Source organism: Eptesicus fuscus, chromosome 10 (assembly GCF_027574615.1).
Source record: "Eptesicus fuscus isolate TK198812 chromosome 10, DD_ASM_mEF_20220401, whole genome shotgun sequence".
Taxonomy (NCBI): domain Eukaryota; kingdom Metazoa; phylum Chordata; class Mammalia; order Chiroptera; family Vespertilionidae; genus Eptesicus; species Eptesicus fuscus.
In genome coordinates, this window is record NC_072482.1 from 1,814,784 (window position 1) to 1,837,440 (window position 22,657).

The 22,657-nt window shown below is 56.3% G+C and overlaps 4 protein-coding genes and 1 long non-coding RNA gene across 11 annotated transcripts; 2 read left to right on the forward strand and 3 right to left on the reverse strand.

Annotated features, from left to right (window-relative positions):
* Positions 1-1,037: 1,037 nt before the first annotated feature.
* GPANK1 (G-patch domain and ankyrin repeats 1) lies at positions 1,038-4,078 on the reverse strand. 5 transcript variants are annotated; one of them, XM_008157354.3, is made up of 3 exons: positions 3,995-4,078; positions 2,147-2,825; positions 1,038-1,637 (listed from the first exon to the last, which is right to left on the reverse strand). In XM_008157354.3, the coding sequence occupies exons 2-3, from the start codon at positions 2,755-2,757 to the stop codon at positions 1,193-1,195; spliced, it is 1,056 nt and encodes a 351-aa protein (XP_008155576.2). In that variant the 5' UTR covers positions 2,758-2,825; positions 3,995-4,078; the 3' UTR covers positions 1,038-1,192. The 5 variants fall into 5 exon arrangements, with proteins under 5 accessions (XP_008155576.2, XP_054577883.1, XP_054577884.1 ...); XM_054721908.1 differs by having other exon boundaries at positions 3,826-4,069; XM_054721909.1 differs by having other exon boundaries at positions 2,147-2,828; positions 3,995-4,057.
* CSNK2B (casein kinase 2 beta) lies at positions 3,679-8,292 on the forward strand. 3 transcript variants are annotated; one of them, XM_054721910.1, is made up of 7 exons: positions 3,679-3,767; positions 4,969-5,051; positions 5,915-6,017; positions 6,580-6,695; positions 7,086-7,161; positions 7,298-7,487; positions 8,090-8,292. In XM_054721910.1, the coding sequence occupies exons 1-7, from the start codon at positions 3,749-3,751 to the stop codon at positions 8,178-8,180; spliced, it is 678 nt and encodes a 225-aa protein (XP_054577885.1). In that variant the 5' UTR covers positions 3,679-3,748; the 3' UTR covers positions 8,181-8,292. The 3 variants fall into 3 exon arrangements, with proteins under 3 accessions (XP_054577885.1, XP_008155575.1, XP_054577886.1); XM_008157353.3 differs by lacking the exon at positions 3,679-3,767 and adding an exon at positions 4,280-4,407; XM_054721911.1 differs by lacking the exons at positions 3,679-3,767; positions 4,969-5,051 and adding an exon at positions 5,212-5,250.
* A 311-nt stretch (positions 8,293-8,603) lies between these two features.
* Positions 8,604-11,015, forward strand: LY6G5B (lymphocyte antigen 6 family member G5B). Its single transcript, XM_008157352.3, has 3 exons — positions 8,604-9,170; positions 9,289-9,411; positions 9,682-11,015. The coding sequence occupies exons 1-3, from the start codon at positions 9,047-9,049 to the stop codon at positions 10,080-10,082; spliced, it is 648 nt and encodes a 215-aa protein (XP_008155574.2). The 5' UTR covers positions 8,604-9,046; the 3' UTR covers positions 10,083-11,015.
* Positions 11,016-12,710: 1,695 nt separating this feature from the next.
* On the reverse strand, positions 12,711-17,038 carry LY6G5C (lymphocyte antigen 6 family member G5C). Its single transcript, XM_008157422.3, has 3 exons — positions 16,918-17,038; positions 14,674-14,841; positions 12,711-13,201 (listed from the first exon to the last, which is right to left on the reverse strand). The coding sequence occupies exons 1-3, from the start codon at positions 17,036-17,038 to the stop codon at positions 13,038-13,040; spliced, it is 453 nt and encodes a 150-aa protein (XP_008155644.1). The 3' UTR covers positions 12,711-13,037.
* Positions 17,039-18,303: 1,265 nt separating this feature from the next.
* LOC129150616 (uncharacterized) lies at positions 18,304-22,006 on the reverse strand. Its single transcript, XR_008557335.1, has 3 exons — positions 21,951-22,006; positions 21,006-21,176; positions 18,304-18,325 (listed from the first exon to the last, which is right to left on the reverse strand). It is a non-coding gene; the product is annotated as an uncharacterized LOC129150616 (long non-coding RNA).
* Positions 22,007-22,657: the final 651 nt, after the last annotated feature.

Below are 22,657 nucleotides of genomic sequence, written 5' to 3' on the forward strand. Positions count from 1 at the left end.
GTGGGCCGCGGCCTCCCGAAGGCGCCCGGAGCCGCCGAGCCCGGAAGCCGCTGCAAGGGCGCGGGAGGGCCAGGCGGGGCGGAGCCCGCAACTCGCGGGGAGGACCCTGCGGATGGCCCGCCCCCCGCGACGTTTGTGCGCAGCCCGCGGACGTCAGCAGCCGTCAGGGCCGGTGCATCAGCGCAGCCCCCCATTTTCGTCGCCCAGAGCTCCCGGCCGCCAGTGCTCCCCAGAACTCGCCTGCCACTTTAGCCCCCTGCCTCGGGTTCTCCCCCCACACTCCGCAAGTCGTTCTTGTGTCCATGACTTCATGAAAGCTTTCCCGGAAAAGAAAGCTGTGAGGAGTCCTGTTCCCTGTCCCTCCCAGCAGATTTCACTTCCTGGGCTTGCAACTGTGAGCTCCTGGTTTGCCTGGCACCTGGTAGAAGCAGCACGAGGGAAAGGGGAGTATGGGGAGACGAGTGTAGACGAATGGGCTGTTTCCGCCTTCAGGGATTTTCAGGGAGTGAAACACCTTGGCTTCAAGTTTAGATGTGAGGCCAGAGTACTGGTGCCAGTCAGCTAACAGAGTGCAGGCTGCATCATCTTAGGGCTTCCCGCCACACTGGCCTCTTCCTACAAGCCCATCCCCACTCTCATCACCCTGTCCAAGATCCTGTCTTGAGTAGGTGGGGTGCTCTGAAAAGGGCTAGGGCCGTCAGGGAGGTGACCCTATCATGCCACCTGCAGGGGCTGCCCCTTCTGGCTCAGGAGGGGCTTGCATGTGGTCCCCAGACTCGTTTGGCTTCCCCGTAACAGCTTCCAGAAAAGCGAATAAAACACACCAGTGGTGCTCAGTGGTTGAGCATCCTCCCTGCACCAGATCACTGGTTTGATTCCCGGTCAGGGCACATGCTCCGATTGCAGGCTCGATCCCCAGCAGGGGGCATCAGGAGGCAGCTGATCAATGTTTCTCTCATCCTGTTTCTCTCTCTCCCCCTACCTTCCTCTCTTTGAAATCAATCAATACATATTTTTAAAATAAAACACAAAACAAGTGAGATGATTGGTTTATTTCTCAACTCTCAGCCCCTCTCTCAAAGGTAAAAAATCTGAGTGTCTGGGACTTGAGCAGACACCAGGAAGTGTAACTCAAAGTGCCCGGTCAGACGCACAAGTTCAGGCTGAAGTCCAGTGTCAGACTTGGCCAAGGTCAGAACTCAAGGTTCATGTATATCCTCAGATCCCGCTCCCAGGCCTTGTCCTTGTCCTTCTGCCTTCTCTCCTCCCTTCTGCTCAGTGTGGCTGCCTGAGGAGCTCTCTCCCTCCCAGCCACTGCCCGGGTATCCTGAGCCAGGAAGTGTGTGACTCTGGGTTGGGATGATGATCTGTACCCTAACCCTTCCTGATCTCTCTTGAGAACAGTGGGGATGGGGTTGACACGGCCCTTGCCCCAGGGTCCCAGACCCATTCCAGGCTCCCAGCCTGCCCTCAGCAGCAGCTTGAAGCCTGGGCTGGAGGTAGGCATCCCAAAGTGCAGACTGGGGTTCCGGAGACCGCGGGACAGTGACAGCAGGTGAGCAGTAGATGTGCAGTGGTTAGAGTCTTGGAAGTAGGCATCACAGGTCTCACAGTACTGGGTGGACGGGGATTGGGACCTGCAGAAGAAGAAGAGAAAGGATTGAGGGCAGAGAAAGGGTAGAGGTGGGGGTGGGGCGCCACAAGGTCCTTCCAGTCTTTCTAGGAACAAATTGCATTCCTCCCCATTTAGCAATGAAAGACCAGAGGGGGAAAGTTAAAGAGATGGTAACCAGACCTCACAAGGAAGGAATACAATAGCTATAGCTAATATTTATACAGTGCTTACTATGTGGAAAGCTCTAACACTTGACATATACTAACCCGTTTAATCCTAACAAACCTATGAGAAAGGTGCTCTTATTACCACCATTTCTCAGATAAGGAAACCGAGGTACCTAGACATGAGGTTGCTTGCCCAAGTTAAGCAGAGTTAGCATTTAAACCCAGAGCTCATGCTCGTAATCGTTCTAGTACACTGCCTTATCTATCTACACTGGAGATGGGGAGGACCTTCCGCTCTGCTGGGGGGAGTGGCTAGGAAGGCAGAACACACTGAAGATGGGCATGGGCCAAGGCTTCCCCTCACCTGCTCCCCGCACTCCTCGTCTCTCCATGACTCTCTCTGACCATGCGGGCCACCTCAGGAAAGCCTGCTTCTTCAGCCAGCTGAGCAGCATCCCTGCCACCCAGCTCGCAAACTCCAACCCAGGCAGCACCCCGGCCCAGGAGATAGCGCACAGCAGCCCCCTGGCCTGCTCGGGCAGCACACATCAGGGGGGTCCACCAGAAGGCATCCCGAGCATTGATATTCCCCCCAGCTCCCCCTGCCTCCTGGGGATCCAACAGCCTTCTTAGTTCTGCCAAGTCCCCCTCCTGGGCTGCCCTCAGTATCCGATGAGTCATCTTGTCCTCAGCCTCAAGGGATCTCCTCTGACCATGTCCTCCTGATGCTTCTGTTGCAGCCTCTCGCATCATTCTTCTCTTCTTCCTCTTTCTCTCACTGGCAGGTTCAGGTTGTGATCTCTGAGGTTCAGGGGTGCTGCTCTCATCTCCAATCAAGGCCTCATAGAAAGCCCGGGCCGCAGCCCCATCCAAGGTAGGCTCCAGCTCTTCAGCCTGTGACTGCTGCTGCCCATCTTTCCAGAAGTCACTGGAGTCAGTGGCTGGGGTGAAGGTGATGAGGGAGGGTCTGGACATGGCTTGGGAGAGCTTCAAAAATGAGACTAGGCAAGGGGAAGACGAGACCAGCAAGCCACTCCAGAGACCTGCTGGGATGAAGGGAAGTAGCCTTAGAGTAAAAAAACCTCTCCCGCCCCAAAAGTGATGCCACAACCTAAATCCCTACTGGGCCGAAGGCAATAGATCACGTGGGAGAACAGGAAGCCCTGTAGTAACAGACCATGCCCGAGAGTGAAGGTGAACAAAGACTCCATGAGGCAGTTGCTCAGCGGTCCTGCTTTCCACCCTCACTCCCAGCTTCATCAACAATAAATAGTAACGGCCTCTCTCTGAAACTACTTCATCACTCTGTAAGACAAACGATTAAGAAAAGCAGTCAGCCTGGCTCTTAAGTCTTCCTCCATCCTATTTTGAGTGGCTATTTCGAGTGTCGTCTTCTCAAACAAAAACACCTGACACTCCTCCGAAAGCAGGAAGCAAATTTGGGGAGAGGCGGCAGTCTGCATCCCTACTGCAAAACGGCGCTACTCCAAAGGAGGTCACGTCATCAAATAGCCAGACTATTTGAAGACACAAGCGTGGCTGCGAAAAACCCACAAAGATTACTTGAGGACGCAAACGTGCAGAAAGCGCCTGGTTGTTTCCCGCCCTGGAACCTTCCTTCACGCAAAGCGCCACGTGCCTAGGTGGCGCGAGGACAGGGGAGGATCTGTCAGTTGGGGGGTCTTGCTCTTACATAACGCCCCACAATGCCCTTCGCCTCCCTCAACGTGGCCCCTGCTCTGAGCTCATTTTCTGGAGCTGGGAAACCACTCTCTGGGTTAAGAAAGGCCCTGGGAAGGCGGAGAGAAAACCTATGGAATACCCAGGACTGGGAAATAAAATAACGTCACGCTGCCCCTCACCATTACTTCAACCAGGGTTCGAAGGTCGCACTTAGCGCCCGCAGCAGAAGGCCCCATTCAAGCCCTAAGAGGGAGTGGAGAAGTGCAAAGGGACGAACAGCAGAATGGCTGGCACCACCTCAGGTTAGCGCACTAGGCCGCCCGGTTCTCTCACCGCCCAGTTCAGCCCAGCGCATCCTACCCAGGTCCCTCAGCAAACTATGGGCCCCGTCGGGGGTCCCCAGAGCGCGCCTGGCGCAGGCAAAGGGTTGGCTGGGGGGAGGTCAGTCCCCGAGGCAGGGCGCGCGGGGGCCGGAGGCTCGCTGTGTGAGCGGGCGGCGGGGAGCCACCCAGCCAGCGTCGTCCCTTACCCCACCGCCTCTCGCCCCGGATCCCGGGATCACACAACTTTGTTTCCCATACTCCCCGGCCCAGGAGTGGTACTGGGCTTCCGCTTCCGGTGGCGCCTCGCTGCGTCCCGCCCCCAGCGTCTTCCTCAGGGGCCTCGCGATACCAGGGTCGTGCGCGGGTCACCTTGGAATTCGTAGTTCGCCTTGCCCTGGTTTCGCCAGTTTCTCCCTCTCAGGAACTCTATCTCCCGACATCCACCGCGGCGCCTGACCCTTGGCGCTTGCGCGTTGCCCTCTTCCCCGCACTCAGTTTACACACCCCCCCCACTTCGCCTGCCGCGATCGGGTCCGCGGCCTGCGCTGTAGCCGTCGCCGCCGTTCCTTGGAAGTAGCGACTCCCCTCCCCCACCCTGGTCCCGGCCCCCGTCCAGACGGTGAGTCTTAAAAGGTTGTCGCCGCGCCGAGTACCCTGTCCCTGGGCGCGGCACATGGGGGTCCCCGCGCCTCGATATGCGGGTGGGGAAGGAAGTGAACCAGACGGGCACCGAGAGAGGAAGGAAAGGGTGGCTTGAGGGACGGAGGCGGGATGTGAGGAGACCCGCGAAAGGGACCGTAGGGCCACCCCCAGGCCATGAGAAAGGGGAGGCCCAGCTCTTGCTTGGAAAGGATAAACTGGAAACCTTTGGGAAAGGCGCGGGGCCTGCAGAGACCTGCGGGGGTGGGGAGCCGAGCCGGGGCCGGCCTTCGGGGGCGTCGGGGGATGTGGGTAGGACGGGTAGGTCAAGACCTGTCGGTTTCCGGTGGGACCCCAAAGATTCCTAATCTCAGAGAAAAGGGGCTGAGGTGTAAGTAAGAGGAGGTGAAGAGAGGTGCTCCAGGATCTGGGATCCTTTAAGACAAGGTGGCCCCACATTCTTCCGTGGTCGGAGGGCAGTGGGAGGAGGGAGGTAGCAGAGGCAGGGAGAGCTTGAGTCACACGGACACTCTTTCTCCAGCTGACGTGAAGATGAGCAGCTCAGAGGAGGTGTCCTGGATCTCCTGGTTCTGTGGGCTCCGTGGCAATGAATTCTTCTGTGAAGTGAGTTCTCAACCTTCCTCCTCTGTCCACATACAGCCTGCCCAGACACTCTGCACACCTCTCACATGCTTCCCCGGAAACTTGTTCCTGTCCAGGCAGAGTCCCCTCAGTGACCCACCAACCTGTGGTGAAGTGGCACGACTGGGGCCCACCACCCTCCAGCAGTGTAATACTGGACAAGTGAATGTGTGTCTTTTTGGTTAGTAACAGAAGTGAAGATGGTAGTACCTCTCTCCAGCGACAGCCGGTATGGCTCAGTTGGTTGAGCATAGTCCCGTGCACTGAAAGGTCAACGATGCCATGGTCAGGGCCCATGCCCGGGTTGCTGGCTCGATCCCTGGTCAGGGTGTGTGCAGGAGGTCACCATCCATGTTTCCTTCTCCCTCCCTCCCTCCCTCCTCCCACTCGCTCTCCCTTTCTCCCTCTCCCTCTCTCCCTAAAATCAATAAAAACCTATTTAGGCCCTGGCCAGGTAGCTGGTTAGAGCATCATCCTGATATGCCAAGGTTGAGGGTTTGCGCCCCAGTCAGGGCATGTACAAGAAGCAAACTGAGTGCATAAGTAGGTGGAACGAGAAATTGGTGTTTTACTCTCTCTTTCTCTTTCTCTCTCAAACCAACAAATTTTAAAAAGTTAAAAAAAAATTAGGTAAATAAATACATGTCGTTTTGGGGTTTTTTAAGCCAAAGCTTTTATGGGAGGGGGTGTGTGTGAACTGAGGATAGAGATCCAGTACCTGTGCTGAGTTGGGAGTGGGGAGTAGAAGCAGTTGTGCTGAGGATAAGGCATCAGTGGAGCGACTTGTTCAGGTCAAAGCCAAGAATTGTGTTCTGAGTTCCCTCTTCACCTCCACATCCTGACAGGTGGATGAAGACTACATCCAGGACAAATTCAATCTCACTGGGCTCAACGAGCAGGTGCCTCACTATCGACAAGCTCTAGACATGATCTTGGACCTGGAGCCTGGTGAGGCGCCCTCAGGGCTGTTTTGTGTGTGATGCTTTTTTTTTTTTTTAAATCTTCAAATCCCTGTTCATCTGCTTCTTGATTTCCTAAATTTCCTTTTGGTTTCTGACTCCCTTAACCCCGAATCCCATACTTCATTTTGATCTCTCACCTGACCTTTGACTAGCTTAGTGACATACCACTTGTGCTCTTACTCTGATTCTGTAATTCAGCTCTATTCCATAATGCCAGTCTCCCCAGCGGTCTTCTTCCTGCTTCTTTCTCCTGCCTTGCACCTTCCGGGCTAGAGTTCCATCTTCCCCATTGATGTCTTTGCATCCATGTCTTGAGGGAGTTGGGAGGAGCAGAAGCAGGCAGGGGCTAGAGAGGTATGGAGAGAAGGGAGTGCTGCCTTGGGTTGGTGGAAGGGTCAGAGGCCTAGGTTTCTGGGTCAGAGGCCCACATGATGGGTGGGGTGAGGCTCAGAGGTGGGTGTTGAGTAGCCAGCAGCTCCTGGGGATGGGCAGGGCACCTAAGAAAGCTGTAAGACAAATGGTTGCCTTCGGCCGGGGCCATGTTTCAGATGAAGAGCTGGAAGACAACCCCAACCAGAGCGACCTGATTGAGCAGGCAGCTGAGATGCTTTATGGATTGATCCACGCCCGCTACATCCTCACCAACCGTGGCATCGCCCAGATGGTGAGGCCTCTCTGCTTCCGCTCGAGTCCTCTGAGGCAGGAAGGGGGAGGACAGGTTCCTCAGCAAGGAGTCTGGCTGAGGAGAGCCTCAGAACCTGGGCCTGGGCTTTCAGTCCTGAATTGTGCTGAAGGGGCTGTTTTCCGGAAGGCAGGTGTGACCTTGGGCTGGAAGTGGTTAGAGACTCTGCCTCAGAATAAACAGGGAATGGCTCTGATGGTCTGCAGCCTCCCTCACTGGAGGAAAGGAAGCAGAGGAGTCGAGGGCCGGCTGGGCCAGCGGAAGACAGGAGGAATGGGGACAGAGTGATGTGGGTTGGGCAGAGGAGGGGATTGCCCCTTCTCTTCACACCCACCCCACCCCCGCCAACGCTTGCCATTTTATTCACCTCAGTTGGAAAAATACCAGCAGGGAGACTTTGGCTACTGCCCACGTGTGTACTGTGAGAACCAGCCAATGCTTCCCATCGGTGAGTGTTGGAAGGAAGGGCAGCATACAGCAGGTCCTCTGGGGAGGAGTTGGGGCTCAGCAAGTTGGAGCTGTGTTTGGGAGTGAGTTTGGGCACGGTCAGGGGAGCCTGCACGCTGAGTCTGACTGTCTCCCAGGCCTTTCGGACATCCCCGGGGAGGCCATGGTGAAGCTCTACTGCCCCAAGTGCATGGACGTGTACACACCCAAGTCCTCGAGGCACCACCACACGGACGGCGCGTACTTCGGCACTGGTTTCCCTCACATGCTCTTCATGGTGCACCCCGAGTACCGGCCCAAGCGGCCTGCCAACCAGTTTGTGCCCAGGTGAGGAGCAGGGACAGTCACCAAGGGTCAAAGGAAAGGCCCGGGACCCCGAGAGAGAGGGAGGACTGGGCATGGTCCTTTTTGAGGTCTGCTTCTCCCAAAGTGAGGTCTTAGAAGAGTTCTCTGATTGCCCGTGTCTCCGTTCCCTGGTCCACAAAGTGGGGCGCTGATGGTACCTGCCCGGCAGGGTGTTCTTAGATATGTGAAGTGTTTAGAATAATGTTTGGCACCATTTAAACAACAGCTGTTCTTGCCATCACCTTGGATGTTCCGCCTTTGCAAGGAGATCCTCAGAGCCACGGTTCAAGTGTGGCTTATCTTCCTAAGCATCATCTTTACTCTGGTGCGGGGTGGGGGGCTCAGTTTAATCGTGAAGCAAGTACTGACACAGACATCCGTATGCAGACATAGCCTAGAATTTGTGTTTTAATGGGTATTTGAGATACAGACCCAAATACTCTTGAAGGGAGGCGATTGGGAACCGCTGCCCTTAAGCACTGAGCAGGCCCGTGGAGGAGCTGGGTGGGGAGGTCGGAATGTAGGCTGCTGGCAGGGCTGCATGTGGCTCACCTGCTGCCTCTCTGACCTATGCCCCGGCCCAGGCTCTACGGTTTCAAGATCCATCCGATGGCCTACCAGCTGCAGCTCCAAGCCGCTAGCAACTTCAAGAGCCCAGTCAAGACGATTCGCTGATTCCTCACCCGGTCCCCATTCCTTTGCTGCCACCCTCTCTGGTTTTTAGTTTAAATTAAAGGAGTCATTATTGTGGTGGGAATATGAAATAAAGTGGAAGAAAAGGCCGTGAGCTGGTCTGCTGGTGCTTGGGGTTAGGGAAGGGAGGGTTGTGTGCTGGATGCCAGGGCCCTCACGGCCCGGCTCCCCCTCCCCCAGTTGAAAGCCAGCACAGATATGTGCCCAGTGAATTGGGTGATGTTTTTAGTAGCAGAGCAGAATTCCTAGGACTGGGTATGGGGGTGTGCAAAGTCCCAAGGAAAAGACCCAGAGAAAAGTCAAACTTCAAAGATGAGAGAAATGTTTGCTTTGGACAGGAGGACGCCTATGGCTGTTTATACTGTAAGGGCCGTAACACTATCAGTTTTGGTTTTACAGGGAAAGTGGTTCGAAAATAAGGGGTGGAGAGAAGAGGGAAAAGGCCCAGAATTGCTGCTGGTGTGGTCCTGTGTGCCCCTCTGGGGAAGCTGCCACATGCTCATCTCAAAAGGACTGGGAGGCCGAGTTCCTGGCCAGAGTCCCCGCCCAATGGGGCTGGCTCTGATGTGAGGGGGGCAGCATGTGCTGGGTATAGAAGCTCTTTCATGGACCCTGAGGGGCGGGAGTAGGTGTTTGGGAAGCACATTGGATACAGGCCAGGTCCTGCCCGTCTCGGCCACTGCGCCCACATTCAGAGAGCAGGCCTCGTGGGTGAGGACACACTGTTCCTCCTGCCAAGTTAATCACTTCCTCACCCAGCCCAGTCCTGCCCCAGGCGGGAATATAGCTCTGCCCGCGGCAGCTCCTGCTCAGGCTGTCAAACCCCCTGCCGCTCGGGACCCAGGAGCATGGTCCTGGGAAGGTGGAGTTGCAGGCCACCCCTCGGGCACTGCCCCTCTCCCCAGAATGCCATAATGAGGGCCCAAATGCTTGTAGGTGTGCTGGTCGTGATGGGCTTCGCAGTGGGAAAAGGTGAGTGGGGCCCAGGGCCAGGAAGGAAGGGGGTGGGGCTGTGCCCCTGGGTGCACAGGTTCCGTACAGGGCAGGGACCTTGGAGGGAGCTCTGCTCCCATCCCTCTGTCTTCCTCAGTTCCTGAACTCCGGACCTGCCACCTCTGCCTCTTAGAAGACCCTTCTGCAGGATGCATTTCTGGCTCGGAGAAATGCACCATCAGCAGCTCACCCGCGTGCATGGCGATCACCATCTATTACAGTGAGTTCAAGGCTCAGGGAGGGGCTGCTGGTGAGACGGCCCATTGCTTGGTCTCAGATGAGGACGACTTGGGGCCTGGGGCACAAGAAGGAGAGAGGAGGATCCTGGAAGGTGGGGTCAGGAGTTTGGGAGGGTGGGGTAACGAGACTAAATTTCTGAAGCTGTCGGGTGGAAGTTGGGTCTGGTGAGGGATGGGGAGAGTTCTTGGTAGGGGTGCCAAGTTTGGAGACTACGGGAGGCAGCGGCTTACGAGCTGTTCTCTTCCTCCAGATACCAGGGTTCGCTTCGTCATCCGAGGCTGTGGACAGTACAATTCTTACCGCTGCCAAGAAAAACGCAACACCTACTTCTCAGAGTACTGGTACCAGGCCCAGTGCTGCCAGTACGATTACTGCAACTCGTGGTCCAGCCCTCAGCTCCAGAGCTCCCCGCCTGAGCCCCCTGGAGGGGCCCTGGGCCTGCCCCTGTTCAAGTCCCAGATCCAACGGTTCTACCAGGCCCTGAACCTCTCACTGCCCTTCCCCAGCTCCCATGCTGGGAAGGAGCCTAAAGGCCTGGACCCCCTGGCTGCCCTGCCCTTGAACCTGGGCTTGTCCGTTGCCGACCTGCGCCGCATATACTTATTCCTCAACAATTCGGGGCTTTTGGTTCTTCCCCGGGCTGGGCCCTGACCCCTTCTTGAATTGCAGTCTGTTCAGCATCTCTCCCAACACCCAGCCCCCTGCTCTGGCCTCTCGGAACTCACATTCTCTGCTCTGCTCTTTCAGGCCTTCCCTTTGTCCTCCGCGTCTCTATGGCTTTGGTTTCGTTCCCCACTCAGAAACCCAGCATACCCAGTGCTCTCCTTCCTCCGGGAAAATAACCTCCAGTGCAGATTCTGCTGGGCTGGCCTGGGGAAGGCAGCGGCTCCCTCGTCCTTTTCCCACCTGAGTGTGCCATCACCCCCATCTTCCTAGTCCCCTCTAGTCTGGTCACCTGCCACTTCCATTTAGTTCTGGCTGTCTCCCATCCTGTGCCTCTCAAGCCAGACTGGATTTGTAGCGAGGAGGATGAGGGTTGAGCTTCTGTGCAGATCCCTGACTGGGCATCCTGGTGTCCCTGCCTCACTGCCTACCACCCCACTCCCACCCTGGTCTCCTGCTGCCTGTCTCAGCTCTTGTTCCGACCTCTGGCCTCCTCAGCCTCACTCCGTGTCACTGAGTCCTGATACCACTTCCATAGGTGCCCAGGGAGGGGAGGGAAGAGGGTCCTGCTCTTCTCCGTGTCCCTGATTTCCCTCCACAATAAACAGACAGGGTTAAGTCTGAGTCATGTGTTTGGGTTAGGCTCAGGTGTGGGCAGGTGTAGACAGCTGAAAAAGTTAATTGGGTGTGGGGTTCAAATGGTTGGAGAGTCCTGCCCACTCCACTTGGTTTTGTGGCTTCTGGCCTGCCCCAAAGGCCCACGTCCATCCCACCTTCTGTTCTGCGAGATCAAAGCTTGAGGATTGCCTGGCCCGTGTGGCTCGGGTTGAGCGTCGACCTAGAAACCAGGAGGTCTTGGTTCGATTCCCAGTCAGGGCACATGCCTGGATTGCGGGCTTGATCCCCAGTGTGGGGCGTGCAGGAGGCAGCTGGTCAGTGATTCTCATCATGGATGTTTCTCACCCACCCTCCCTCCCTCTCTGAAATCAATAAAAATATGTTTAAAAAGAAAATACATTTTAAAAAAGCTTGAGGTTTATGATGCCTCCCAGCCTTAAACGGACCCTGCAAAACCTAGGAAGTTCAGTCCCGGTGATGTCAGGTTTTTCCACCTGAAAGAGGAGAACTTCAAGGAAACGCGGGAGCAAACCGAAGGGCCCCGGGCTGCACCTCAGTCACCTGGTGCTGAGGGGCCTGCGTTTCCTGCCTGTCTTAATTTTTTATGTGTGTTTTTTCCAATTGGTTTTTTAGAGAGAGAAACACTGGTGGTTTTAACTGCCTCCTGCATGCCCTCTACTGGGGATTGAGCCGGAACCCGGAATGTGCCCTGTCCTGGAACCCTAGGGTGACCTGGTGCATGGGATGGCACCCAACCAGCTGCGCCACCCCAGCCGGTCTGCCTGTCCATTCTCTTTAGGTTCCAGGTACCCAGGATCCCCAGGCTGGGGGCCTTTTATTTCATTTTATTTCTAAAAACAAGTATCCTGAAAGCAATAATTAATAGTCACAACTCCCTTTTGCATACGTTCAACAAACTGCACACGTCTGCTCTGTGCCAGGCCCAGTGTTAAGCACCAGGACTCGGAAGGTACAGCCAGGTCTGCCCTTCAAATCTTAACCCAATGCTGGGGTTGTAAACCCATTTCTGAGAAGTGGCCGGAGCCCGATCTCCGCTCCTCCACCCAAGGGTAAGCTGGTCTCACCTGGGGTCCCTGGCGAGTGCATGTGCACGGATACACACGGGGGCTTCGTGCAAACACACGTGCCTTTGGGACAAACTGACTTGGGCCTGTTTTTAAACCCCTGGCAAACATACATAAGATGGGCTTTTGAAAACCACTCACCTGTGTTAGCAGTTTCAAGCCGGCATAAAGGCCTCTGGTACCCAAAGCTGCTTCTAGGCACTGCCCTCAACGCGGGGTCACCTCCGCCCCGAGCTGGAGCAGCTCAGCTGGGTTTAAATGGCATCATCCAGCATATACTCACGTACACGGCACTGGCCACGTGTTACCTCCATGGCCTGTGCTCCCGTGGGAAACACCACGTTAGTGTTTAGGTCAGAAGGCAGTTGGAAGGACAAAGAGGAGTAAACCTGCGTGTCCCCCTCTTACTGGGCCCTCTCTTCCCATACTCCTGATTTCGGTAAAGGACAGGAAAGCCCAAACTGGAAGACAGCCTCAGAGGCTGAGGACCCCGAGGCCCGAAACTGAAGCGTAGAGCTATGGTCCTGAGGGAGCTGAGCCTGGGACAAAGCCCAGGGCTCCACGAGGCCCAGCACCTCTCACCCTTCGCCCTGGGCCTGCCTTGCACAGCCCACGCCCACCGACCCCCCCCCCCCCCCCCCAGGCCTCCCTGCAGTTCCCACACGGCCCTGGGCTGACAGCACTAACAAGGGTGCCCTCTGCGCTTTTGGCCGTCACTGTATCTCCAATTCCCCTTCACCTTTCTGTGCTTAGAGCTGAATCAGATACCTAGACAGGCGAGAGCAGAGCTCAGAAGAGCTGGGAGCCCTTTACCGTCCCCCAATGGGGCAGCCAGGCAGGACCCCTCCCTCAGCCTCCACCTCCACCAGAAGAGAGAGAGAAACCATAGTTTGTACATCAATTTATTCTGCAGGAACACCTTGGTGGGAGGAAGGGAGAAGGCCAGAGCAGAGGAGAGGCAGCCTACAGGTGGGAGGAGAGGCGAGGGAAGCTGTCGGACTGTGAGGACTTACAGGGAAAACTCCAGAGATGTCTGGAGAGGGAGTTTGTGGAGGGGCAGAGTGTGAATGGGGGTGTTGAGGGGTGGCAAGCAAGAGGCAACTAGAGCTGAGTCAGGTAACCTGGGGAGGTGGGGCGGCTGCTGGGAGGGGCTGGAAGTTGTCCTGGCTGCGCCCAGGTGGGAACCAGGGAGCTGGCTGGACACCGGCAGCATTTCACTGCCAAGGCCTCTGCAGGAGTTCTATGGGAGGTAGAGCGCTCTGTTCTGTGGGTTGTTGCAGAGATCCCGGAAACAGCATCGCGAGAACATCCAGAAGCCAAACACCGGGGAAGTGCGGGTGTGTGAGCAGTCACTCATCTGCTCCTTGCGGCGACAGTCACTCACCATGATGTCAGACCCACTACCTGCAACAGTGACATGGCAGAGCCCCACACCCTCCTTCCCTCCCTCCACAAGGACTTACACTGCCCACACCCCTCCCTGCACCCCCAAACGCAGACTCCTGGAACTGGGCAGGGCAGGGAGTGCCAAGGAGCAGGAGTCCCCATGGAAGGTTGGGAGGGAGCCCTCTGAAATATTGTGATAGTTGGAGGGTGCTGAGCTGGGCGGGGAGAGCCAAGCAGGGAGAGCCAACAGCTTGAGCGGGGACCAGGCTGCAGAGAGGAGGTTTGTTGTTTATTTTATGGATTAATAGGAACAGGGTGGGCAAAAGTAGGTTTACAGTTATGAGTACTCAGTTTATTCTTGTATTATGTATTTATTTATTACTGTATTATTTGTGATTATTAACCCCGTTTCCCCCTCCTCCCCACCCCCGGTATATTAGAGGGTGAAAAATCCCTGCCTGAGACAGTTGAAGAGCGGAAGTCACCAAGGTCCTACAGCGGGATGACAGGTGGGCCTGACCCCTGGCGAGGAGCGCTGTGCGCAGCTTGGTGGGGCACGGACGCTGTTTACAAACCGCTAGGGAAACGTTATGTTCCCGTAACTGTTAAGTTTAAAAAGCAAGTGCGGAACAGTCCACAGGGCTATGCCACTGTTTGTGGGGGAAGGAGGGAGGTGGCGGTAGAGCACATGTCTGTAAGGCGGGATGCCCAAAAAGATCACAGGGGAATCCAGACATAGAAAGAGTGGTTTTTTTCGTGCGTGGGAGCTGGGGACTGGGCCAGGAGTGGGCAGGGACTCCTCTGAGCCCCGGAGCGCGGCAGTGTTGAGCCACGTGTGTGCAGCTATCGGGAAGGGTGCGAGGCGATGTGATACGGGCAGGTGGTGGTTGAGTGCCATCTCTGAAGCCACCACAGGTTGTGGCTCAGCCCTCGGAGACTGGCGGGTGTGGGCCTTTCCCGGCCTCTGTCCTCAGCTGCGGGACACCTCAGAGGCCCAGAGGCTGTGTTAGTGTTTGTTAACGTTTAAGACGGTGAGCGGCCGGGTGGAAGAGTGAGCATGAAGAACAAAGAGTTGGACAATTTTCGGCAAGTGGAAAGTTGAAGGGAGGTGTCCAGAGGGCAATTTGATGGACAGTGTGGCCACCACTCAGACTCTGTGACATGGCTGTGCAGACGTCAGGGAACAGAGAAATCCTCTGGGAGAGTGAAGCGGGAAGATAGCCGGAGCTCTGATTCCGGTGAACATAAACCCTTAGGGGTGAAGGAGAACGAAGCAGACTCGGTGAAGAAGACCGGAAGGGGTAGCTGGCCGTCTCAAGGCTGGCGCCGGCCGAGGGTGAGACACAGCTGTGGGCTGAGAAGGGTGGGGGTGGCGGTGGGGTCAGGGAACCTCGGAAGGAGAGAGCGTCGGTGATGGGGCAGTGTTGAGAGTTGGGGCTAGGAAATGTAGAGACTCAGTTCTGGGCCCAGACAGACAGAAGGCAGCTTACTGTTCTTGATGAAGAGAGTCATACAGCTGCTGCCAGGAGAGGCCAGGCAGATGTCAGATCCCAGCAGGCACCCCAGCTCCTTGGTCTCCAAGAGACACCGATAGCAGCGCAGGTATTTGGGGAACTCAGCTGGATGAGGGGGCTCTTGATTGACAGGATCAGTTTTACCTAGAACACAGACAAGCTCTGACCCCATGCCTCCACCTTACTATTTTCCAGGTCAACCCCTCTGTTCCCCTCCCCCATCTCAGAAAACCATAAAATCACCAATTCTCTAAAACCATCCGGCTCAGCCAGTGTGGGTCAATGGTTGATATTCGACCCATGAACCAGGAGGTTTGATTCCAGTCAAGGGCACGTGCCTGGGTTGCAGGCTCGATCCCCAGTGGAGGGCATGCAGGAGGCAACTAATCAATGATTCTCTCTCATCATTGATGTTTCTATCTCTCTCTCCCTCTCCCTTCCTCCTTGAAATTTAGAAGAAGAAGAAAAGGAGGAGGAGGAGGAGGAGGAGGAGGAGGAGGAGGAGGAGGAGGAGGAAGAGGAGGAGGACGAGGAGGACGAGGAGGAGGAAGAGGAGGGGAGAGAGTAAAAACAAGAATGCATCATCACAGGACAGGAAGAATCTCGGCTGCGTGCAGACAAGAGGTTTCAAGCAGCCCAGGGCCACATTCTTAGTTTGATGGTCCTATCACAGGACAGACTCCTATTAAACTGTGTCCACCAAAGCCCTCCCAAACACAGGCATATGTAGTTGTCTCTTGGTATCTACAGGGGATTGGCTCCAAATTGATACAAAAATCTGCTCAAGTCCCTTATGTAAAACTAGAGGCCCGCCCTAACTGGTTTGGCTCAGTGGATAGAGCATCGGCCTGCGGACTGAAGGGTCCCAGGTTCGATTCTGGTCAAGGGCATGTACCTTGGTTGCGGGCATATCCCCAGTGGGGGGTGTGCAGGAGGCAGCTGATCGATGTTTCTCTCTCATCGATGTTTCTAGCTCTCTATCCCTCTCCCTTCCTCTCTGTAAAAAATAAATAAAATATATTTAAAAAAAAACTAGAGCCGAAGCCGGTTTGGCTCAGTGGATAGAGCGTCGGCCTGCGGACTCAAGGGTCCCAGGTTCGATTCCGGTCTAAGGGCATGTGCCTTGGTTGTGGGCACATCCCCAGTAGGGGGTGTGCAAGAGGCAGCTGATCGATGTTTCTCTCTCATCAATGTTTCTAACTCTCTATCCCTCTCTCTTCCTCTCTGTAAAAAATCAATAAAATATATTTTAAAAAAAAAATAAAAAAAAAAAATAAAAAAAAAAATAAAAAAAAACTAGAGGCCCGATGCAACTGTGGGGGCTGCCTCAGCCCTCGCAGCCCCGGCTTGGTCGGGAAGGTCATCCGGAAGGACGTCCGGAAGGTCGTTTGGCTGTCTGGTCTAATTAGCATATTACGCTTTTATTATTATAGATGATGTAGGGTTTGCATATAAACTGCACACATCCTTCCAAATACTTTAAATCATCTATAGATTACTTATAATACCTAATACAATATACTAGTAAATAGTTGTTATACTATATTGTTTAAGGAATAAAGACAGAAAAATGTCCACACATGTTCAGTACAGACACAACCATCATAGGCCTAACTACATGGTACACACCAGCAACAATATCATTTAAAAAGTATTTTTCAAAAATAAAAAAAATAAATAAAAATAGAAAGTATTTTTCATCCTCGGTTGAAGCCAGGGATGCGGAACCCGCACATATGGAGGGCTGACTGTACATCTCTCTGGTCCCTGGCCAAGACCCCGGGTTAATGAGCCCCCAGTCCCAGCAGAGCACTTGGCGTGAGACAGATGCTGACGAATGTTTTGAATCCTGTTTCTATGGTGATGGTGCTTTGCAGCCAAGTGAGGAGGCTATCAGGCTGCTTCCAGGCTCTTTCTACCCTGTGGTCCTGGTGCTGTCATCTGGCTTGTCCCCAACCCTCCCTATTCCGTGTTGCCCTGAGATTTGAATGGGTTCCCTTCAGTATCTCCATTCAGGTCATTGCTGCTGAGTGGGACAACCCTGGGCTGTCACCAGCCATCTCCCTCAGAGTGACCATCAGTGCATTAGCAGTGCCCAGGCATTATCCCAGCAAGCCCACTCATCCCATCCTTCCTCCTGCCTGGGCACATGTCCCCAGACACCTGGCATCTGGGGGTCCCTCTATCCAGCAGGCCTTCGGATCCCTTTGAGCCACTTACCAAACACCAAGCTCATCACGACCAGCACCGTTAAGAGGACCATGTGCAGAGCTTGGGGGGTGCTGTGGAGGCCCAGGGTCCCCAGACTCCGGCTGTGTGTAGGGCCTGCCATAAAATGCATGACTGCCCACCAGCCTCCAGTATGCGCTTATATTGGTGGAAGAGAAGTTGGCCAAGAAGAAGGAGAGGGGCGACACCCATTTGGGGTGGAAATTAGTGCCCAAACATCCCGAGGGACAGAGTGTTCTCGCCCACGGCCACTCTGGAACCTAACATCCTGGCTTGGGAACAGGAGCCGCAATAGGGGAATGAGACAGGAACATTCTTTAAATGCGTGTGTGTGTGTGTGTTTTATTGATTTTAGAGAGGGAGAGGGAGAGAGAGAGAGAAACATCAATGATGAGAGAGAATCATTGATCGGCTGCCTCCTGCACGCACCCTACTGAGGATCGAGCCTGAAACCCAGGCACGTGCCCTGACTGGGATCCAACCGTGAGCCACACCAGCTGGGCTACACCATGTTTTCATTTCCAGTCTAGTAGTCATAGTAGCTGCTTTCTGGTTATCTTTGCAAACATTTCTTTGGGAAACAAGGCTGCTTCGGTGCAGTGCAGAGGTTATTTTGCCGGTTTTAGCATTCCGAAGGTTTGAGGCATAAGGCTCGCACACAGGCAGTTCCTCTGGGATGGCAGCTCCGGCTCTATTTTATTTTATTTTTTTATTTTATTTTATTTTTTTTTTAAATATATTTTATTGATTTTTCACAGAGAGGAAGGGAGAGGGATAGAGAGACAGAAACATCGATGAGAGAGAGACATCGACCAGCCGCCTCCTGCACACCCCCCACCGGGGGATGTGCCCGCAACCAAGGTACATGCCCTTGACCGGAATCGAACCTGGGACCTTCCAGTCCGCAGACCGACGCTCTATCCACTGAGCCAAACCGGTTTCGGCCCGGCTCTATTTTAAAGTGGCTTCGTGGATATTTACACGGCCTTCCTAATGGGGGAGACAAATCAATAAGCGATGATGGGGGCGGTGGAAACCACGGACAAAGGGATTTCAGCAGAGGAATAACAGGATGGGATTCAGTCTATAAGATTCTGAGGCGGGAACCAGTTAGGCAGCTATTCCTAAGCCCAGTCACTAGATGGTGGCCTGGTCCTGCAGAAGAGAAGTGGGGAAGCCAAAAAGTGAGTGAATCTGAGAGTATTTATTTATTTTAAATGTTTTTCAATTACAGTTTACTTTAGAAAAAAATCTTCATTGTTGAAAGTATTACTTATAAAAAAAAAAAAAGAAAGTATTACTTATGTCCCCCTTCTCCCCCATTAACCCCCTCCAGCCCACCCCAGCCCCAGGCCCTCACCATCTAATTGTCCATGTCCATGGGTCCTGCATATCCTATCTAATAAGAGTAATATGCAAATTGACCGTATCTCCACTACACCCACAAGCCATGCCCACCAACCAATCAGGAGCGAGCATGCAAATTAACCCAACCAAGATGGTTTCGGCCACAGAGCAAGCAGGAGGCTTGGGTTTCCCCCGCAATGGAGGAAGCCAAGCTCCCACAGCCCTGGCCTCCGCTTAAGGCTACAAAGTTTCAATTATAGAAGATAAATAAGTCCAGGTACCAGGGCCTCCCCTTGGGTCACCGGGAGGCGTGTTCGGCCTGCAAACCACCACAGGCCCCTCACCCAGGCCACCCCATGCCCCAAGGGAACCCCCACCCTGATCTGGGACACCCTTCAGGGCAAACCAGCCAACCCCCACTTGTGCAACAGGCCTCTATCCTATCTAATAAAAGAGTAATATGCAAATTGACCATCACTCCAACACACAAGATGGCTGCCCCCATGTGGACACAAGATGGCCACCACAAGATGGCCAGCAGGGGAAGGCAGTTGGGAGGGACCAGGTCTGCAGTGGAGGGCAGTTGTGGGCGATCAGGCCTGCATGGGAGGGCAGTTAGGGGTGACCAGGCTGGCAGAGGAGGGAAGTTGGGGGCGACTGGGCCTGCAGGGAAGGGCAGTTGGGGGGGACCCAGGCCTGTAGGAGAGGGCAGTTAGGGGTGACCAGGCCTGCAGGGGAGGGCAGTTTGGGGCAATCAGGCTGGCAGGGGAGCAGTTAGGCATCAATCAGGCTGGCAGGGGAGTGGTTAAGGGGTGATCAGGTTGGCAGGCAGAGCAGTTAGGGGCAATCAGGAAGGCAGGCAGGTGAGCACTTGGGAGCCAGCAATCCTGGATTGTGAGAGGGATGTCCGACTAGGATCGGGCCTAAACGGGCAGTCAGACATCCCTCAAGGGGTCCCAGATTGGAGAGGGTTCAGGCTGGGCTGAGGGACACCCCCCCCACACACACACACACCTCCCACCTACCCTCCCTACCCCGCCTTCCCTCTGAGATTCTGCACGCTGTCCCGTGCTTCCACGTCTCCGGTTCATGAATAGGAGAGTATTTGGAAGGAAGCTGGATGTAGTTAGAGTTAGACTAAGTGTAAGGTGAGGGAAGGGGCATAGACTCGCACATCGTGACTGGTGGTACCAATCTCCAAGATGAGAAAGACGTGGCACTGTCGGAAGTCCAAAACCAAGGACTCCTGGGTCCTGAGTGACTGCACCCAGCCCAGTGCCCCTGTGGGTTCCAGGAAGCCCACCCTTCCCCACGCTCCCGTCTGCCCGCCCCGCTGCGCTGGGCTGCAGGCCAGTGGCCTCATCTCCGGTGCCCACGGGCTCCGAGCGCTCCTCTCCGCGCCTGGCTGCTCCTCGGCGGGCGGGCGTCTGGCCAGGAGCCAGGACCCGGGGGCGTTCTCGCCCGCGCCCCACCTCAGCGCCCTGGGAAGAGCCTGGGGAGGGCGCCCGCCGGCCGTGGCTGCGGCCACGCGGTCCCTGAGACTAGCGGTTGGTCGCGCAGGGTCGGTGGGCGACGGGAAGTCATCGGCGTCCAGGTTCCGGGCAGGAGGCGCCCGCTTTGGCCCAGACCAGCCCAGGGCCTTGGTGTTCGGGCGCTGACGGGGAGGGTGAAGAAGCCCCGGAGGCGCGCGCAGGAGGCGGCGAGAAAGGAACAGGCAGACACGCCGCGCCCGGAGCCCGGGGCTGGGTGAAATGACGGCTGCGTTAAAACTGTAGTCTCCATTCATCCTGGGGTGCCAGGGGAGGGCCTGACACCCAGGAAATGTCTGCTGGGCGGGTGAGAGGGACAGACGAGGGGAGCGGGCGAAGGGGAGGCGGAAGGGACTGTCACGGGGTCTCCGACCCCTCCGCGAGGACACGGGCGCCCGCAGGCCCAGGGGCCGGGCTCTGGTGGCCTCGCCCTCGGTCCAGGAGGACTGGCGGAGCTCCGCGGCCGCGGCCCGGAGGGTACCAGGCGGGAAGGCACGGGGTGGGCGTGTTGGGGGGGCGTGACCTCCCGTCCTCACTCACTCCCGCTCCCGCCCCTTGTCACTGCCCCTGTGCGCGGGGCGGGGCGGGGCCAGTCCGCCCGCAGGGCCGCGGGAGTGCGTTGCCGTGGCGAGGGGCTCCGCCGGGGCTCCGGGGGTGAAGAGGTGGGCGTTGCAGTGGTCGCCATGGTGACAGCAGGGATGACGTCACGCAGAGTGCCCCGCCCCCAGGACTAGGGATGCTGGCGGGAACGGAAGCGGTGGGCCTGAGGACCGAGGCGAGGGGATGGGGCAGGGCTACCGATGCCGGCTCCGCGGTGAGGAGGAGCTGGAGGGGGACCTCTAACCCGGATGTGAACAATGACTGCGCTCCGGAGGGAGCGGGGACGGCTTGTTGATGGGGGTGGACGGACCGGTGGGTGGGTCGATAAGGGACTGGGCTGTCCCCCCCCTCACTGTGACAGCCGTGAGGGAAATACGTGCTCCTCTCCGGGGCCTGGAGTGAACCTCCACCCAAACGGCAGTCAGCGGAGGGGGAGAGCGCAGTCCCACCGCCCGGGAGCCGCGCAGGGTGGAGCCTGGGCCCCTAGACCGGGATAGGGCCGGCCCCGCCTGAGACCACCTCTTCCCAGGTTTCCCGCTCCGAAGCCACCTCTCCTTCCTCCCAGCCGCCAGCCTCCCTCCCGTTTGCCCAACTACTCCACACCTGGGTGTCAGGCCTCGCCTGGTGCCAGCACAGCAACGTCAGAGCCGGGCAGGCACGGGCTCTGCACCTCAGCTGGCCTTGCGGGAGCCGGAGCCGAGCCTGCAGGAAACCGGCTATAGAGGGTGAGGGAGCTGTTCCACGGGGGTGGTGAGGGATGGACTGCTGCCGGCCCTATTAGGTGGGGAGTAATGGGGAGTAATTTGAGGGGGAAGACTGAGGCCCATGGGTGGGGTGGCCCAGATTCAAATGTTGAGCCTCCCCTCTCCCCACCCACTTGAGGTGCCCAGGGCTCCTCGTGGCATTGGGGGTCTCTGTAGTGCAGGAAAAGGGGAGGGGCGCGGGCGAGAGGGGCAGGTCAGTAGAGCTCTTAGTGGCCTTTTTCTCCAGGGTGTGGAAGGTGGGCCTGGGTGCCCGTCTGCATTTAAAGAGGTTCCCTTAGCTCAGTGGTCGGCAAACGGCGGCTCGCGAGCCACATGCGGCTCTTTGGCCCCTTGAGTGTGGCTCTTCCACAAAAGACCACGTGCGGGCGCGCACGTACAGAACGATTGAAACTTCATGGCCCATGCGCAGAAGTCGGTTTTCGGCCTGGGCGAGTCTATTTTGAAGAAGTGGTTCTAACACCGAGCCACACTCAAGGGGCCAAAGAGCCGCGTGTGGCTCGCGAGTCGCCGTTTGCTGACCACGGCCTTGGCTGAACAAAAGCTTGGATTCCAGGGGATTAACTTCTGTGGATCTGGGAGGGCCGGGTTCAGAGCCAGGCACGGTCCCAGGTCCCACAGCTTCCTGCTCGCACCACCCACCCTGTCTGCCCCAGGACAGACGAGGAAAGGGTGCCACTATCCGCTCTCCCACATTTGCTAAAGGTGGAACATTTTGGAGCTGTGGCCACCTCCCCTTTTAACCCCAAATGTCAGCCGTAGTCACTCAAGTCTCAGATGACCCCACCTGCAGGCGCAGCGTGCTGAGCTGGCGGGAGCAGGCACCATGCCCTCGGCTGGAGGAGACACTGAAATTAGCAAGAGGCGGTCTAGGTCATCAGAACACTGCCCCCACGCATCTTGTTCAAACAGTGGACCCAGGTGGTCTAGGGGCGTCTCATCTGGGAAAGAGGACTGAGGGGCGAGAGGGACGCATTCTGCTCCGTAAGGTCCAAAGTCGGAGTGGGAGAGAAGCTACAGGGACCGGATTTCCTCAGGTTCGACCTCAGAATGTTCTAACGGCTGCCCCAAAAGCGTGGTTCTGGGAGGACAGGAGTCCTGGGCACCCAGCCCCTGCCGGGCCCTGTGTTTGCCGACTTGCAGAGGGTGTGAGGAGAGAGGCATGAGGGCATGGTGAGGAGGGGGTGCAGGATTTGCTGCATCAGACTGTTCCTCACTCCCCCTGGAAGTAGCAAGAGCTGAGCAAGAAAGACTGGGGATACTGATGTTGAAATCATGCCAGTTGGACCTGGAAGTTGGTAAAGAGCAGAGTAGGTAAAATCAGGCACTGGAGAGCCCTTTTTGTAAACAACAAAGCTTGTGAGTTAAGCAGTAGGAGGCCACCTGGGCTCGGGGGGGGGGGGGGGGGGGCAGGCAGGGAGGACTGTCAGGGCCAGGGCTGCACGGTGAGGACTGCAGGCGCACAGGGAAGGGTGAGGCGTGGGGGCCCGATGC

Excerpts from the sequence above, each read along its gene's own strand:
- CSNK2B (XM_054721910.1), top strand. Across the intron at positions 6,018-6,579 it reads GATCTTGGACCTGGAGCCTG|ATGAAGAGCTGGAAGACAAC; the intron begins GTGAGGCGCCCT and ends GCCATGTTTCAG. Across the intron at positions 6,696-7,085 it reads ACCGTGGCATCGCCCAGATG|TTGGAAAAATACCAGCAGGG; the intron begins GTGAGGCCTCTC and ends TATTCACCTCAG.
- LY6G5B (XM_008157352.3), top strand. The coding sequence starts at position 9,047 with ATGGTCCTGGGAAGGTGGAGTTGCAGGCCACCCCTCGGGCACTGCCCC. Across the intron at positions 9,171-9,288 it reads GGGCTTCGCAGTGGGAAAAG|TTCCTGAACTCCGGACCTGC; the intron begins GTGAGTGGGGCC and ends TGTCTTCCTCAG. Across the intron at positions 9,412-9,681 it reads GGCGATCACCATCTATTACA|ATACCAGGGTTCGCTTCGTC; the intron begins GTGAGTTCAAGG and ends CTCTTCCTCCAG.
- LY6G5C (XM_008157422.3), bottom strand. The coding sequence starts at position 17,038 with ATGCATTTTATGGCAGGCCCTACACACAGCCGGAGTCTGGGGACCCTG. Across the intron at positions 14,842-16,917 it reads CGTGATGAGCTTGGTGTTTG|GTAAAACTGATCCTGTCAAT; the intron begins GTAAGTGGCTCA and ends TCTGTGTTCTAG. Across the intron at positions 13,202-14,673 it reads GACTCTCTTCATCAAGAACA|GTAGTGGGTCTGACATCATG; the intron begins GTAAGCTGCCTT and ends TCACTGTTGCAG.
- GPANK1 (XM_008157354.3), bottom strand. The coding sequence starts at position 2,757 with ATGTCCAGACCCTCCCTCATCACCTTCACCCCAGCCACTGACTCCAGT. Across the intron at positions 1,638-2,146 it reads ACGAGGAGTGCGGGGAGCAG|GTCCCAATCCCCGTCCACCC; the intron begins GTGAGGGGAAGC and ends CTTCTTCTGCAG.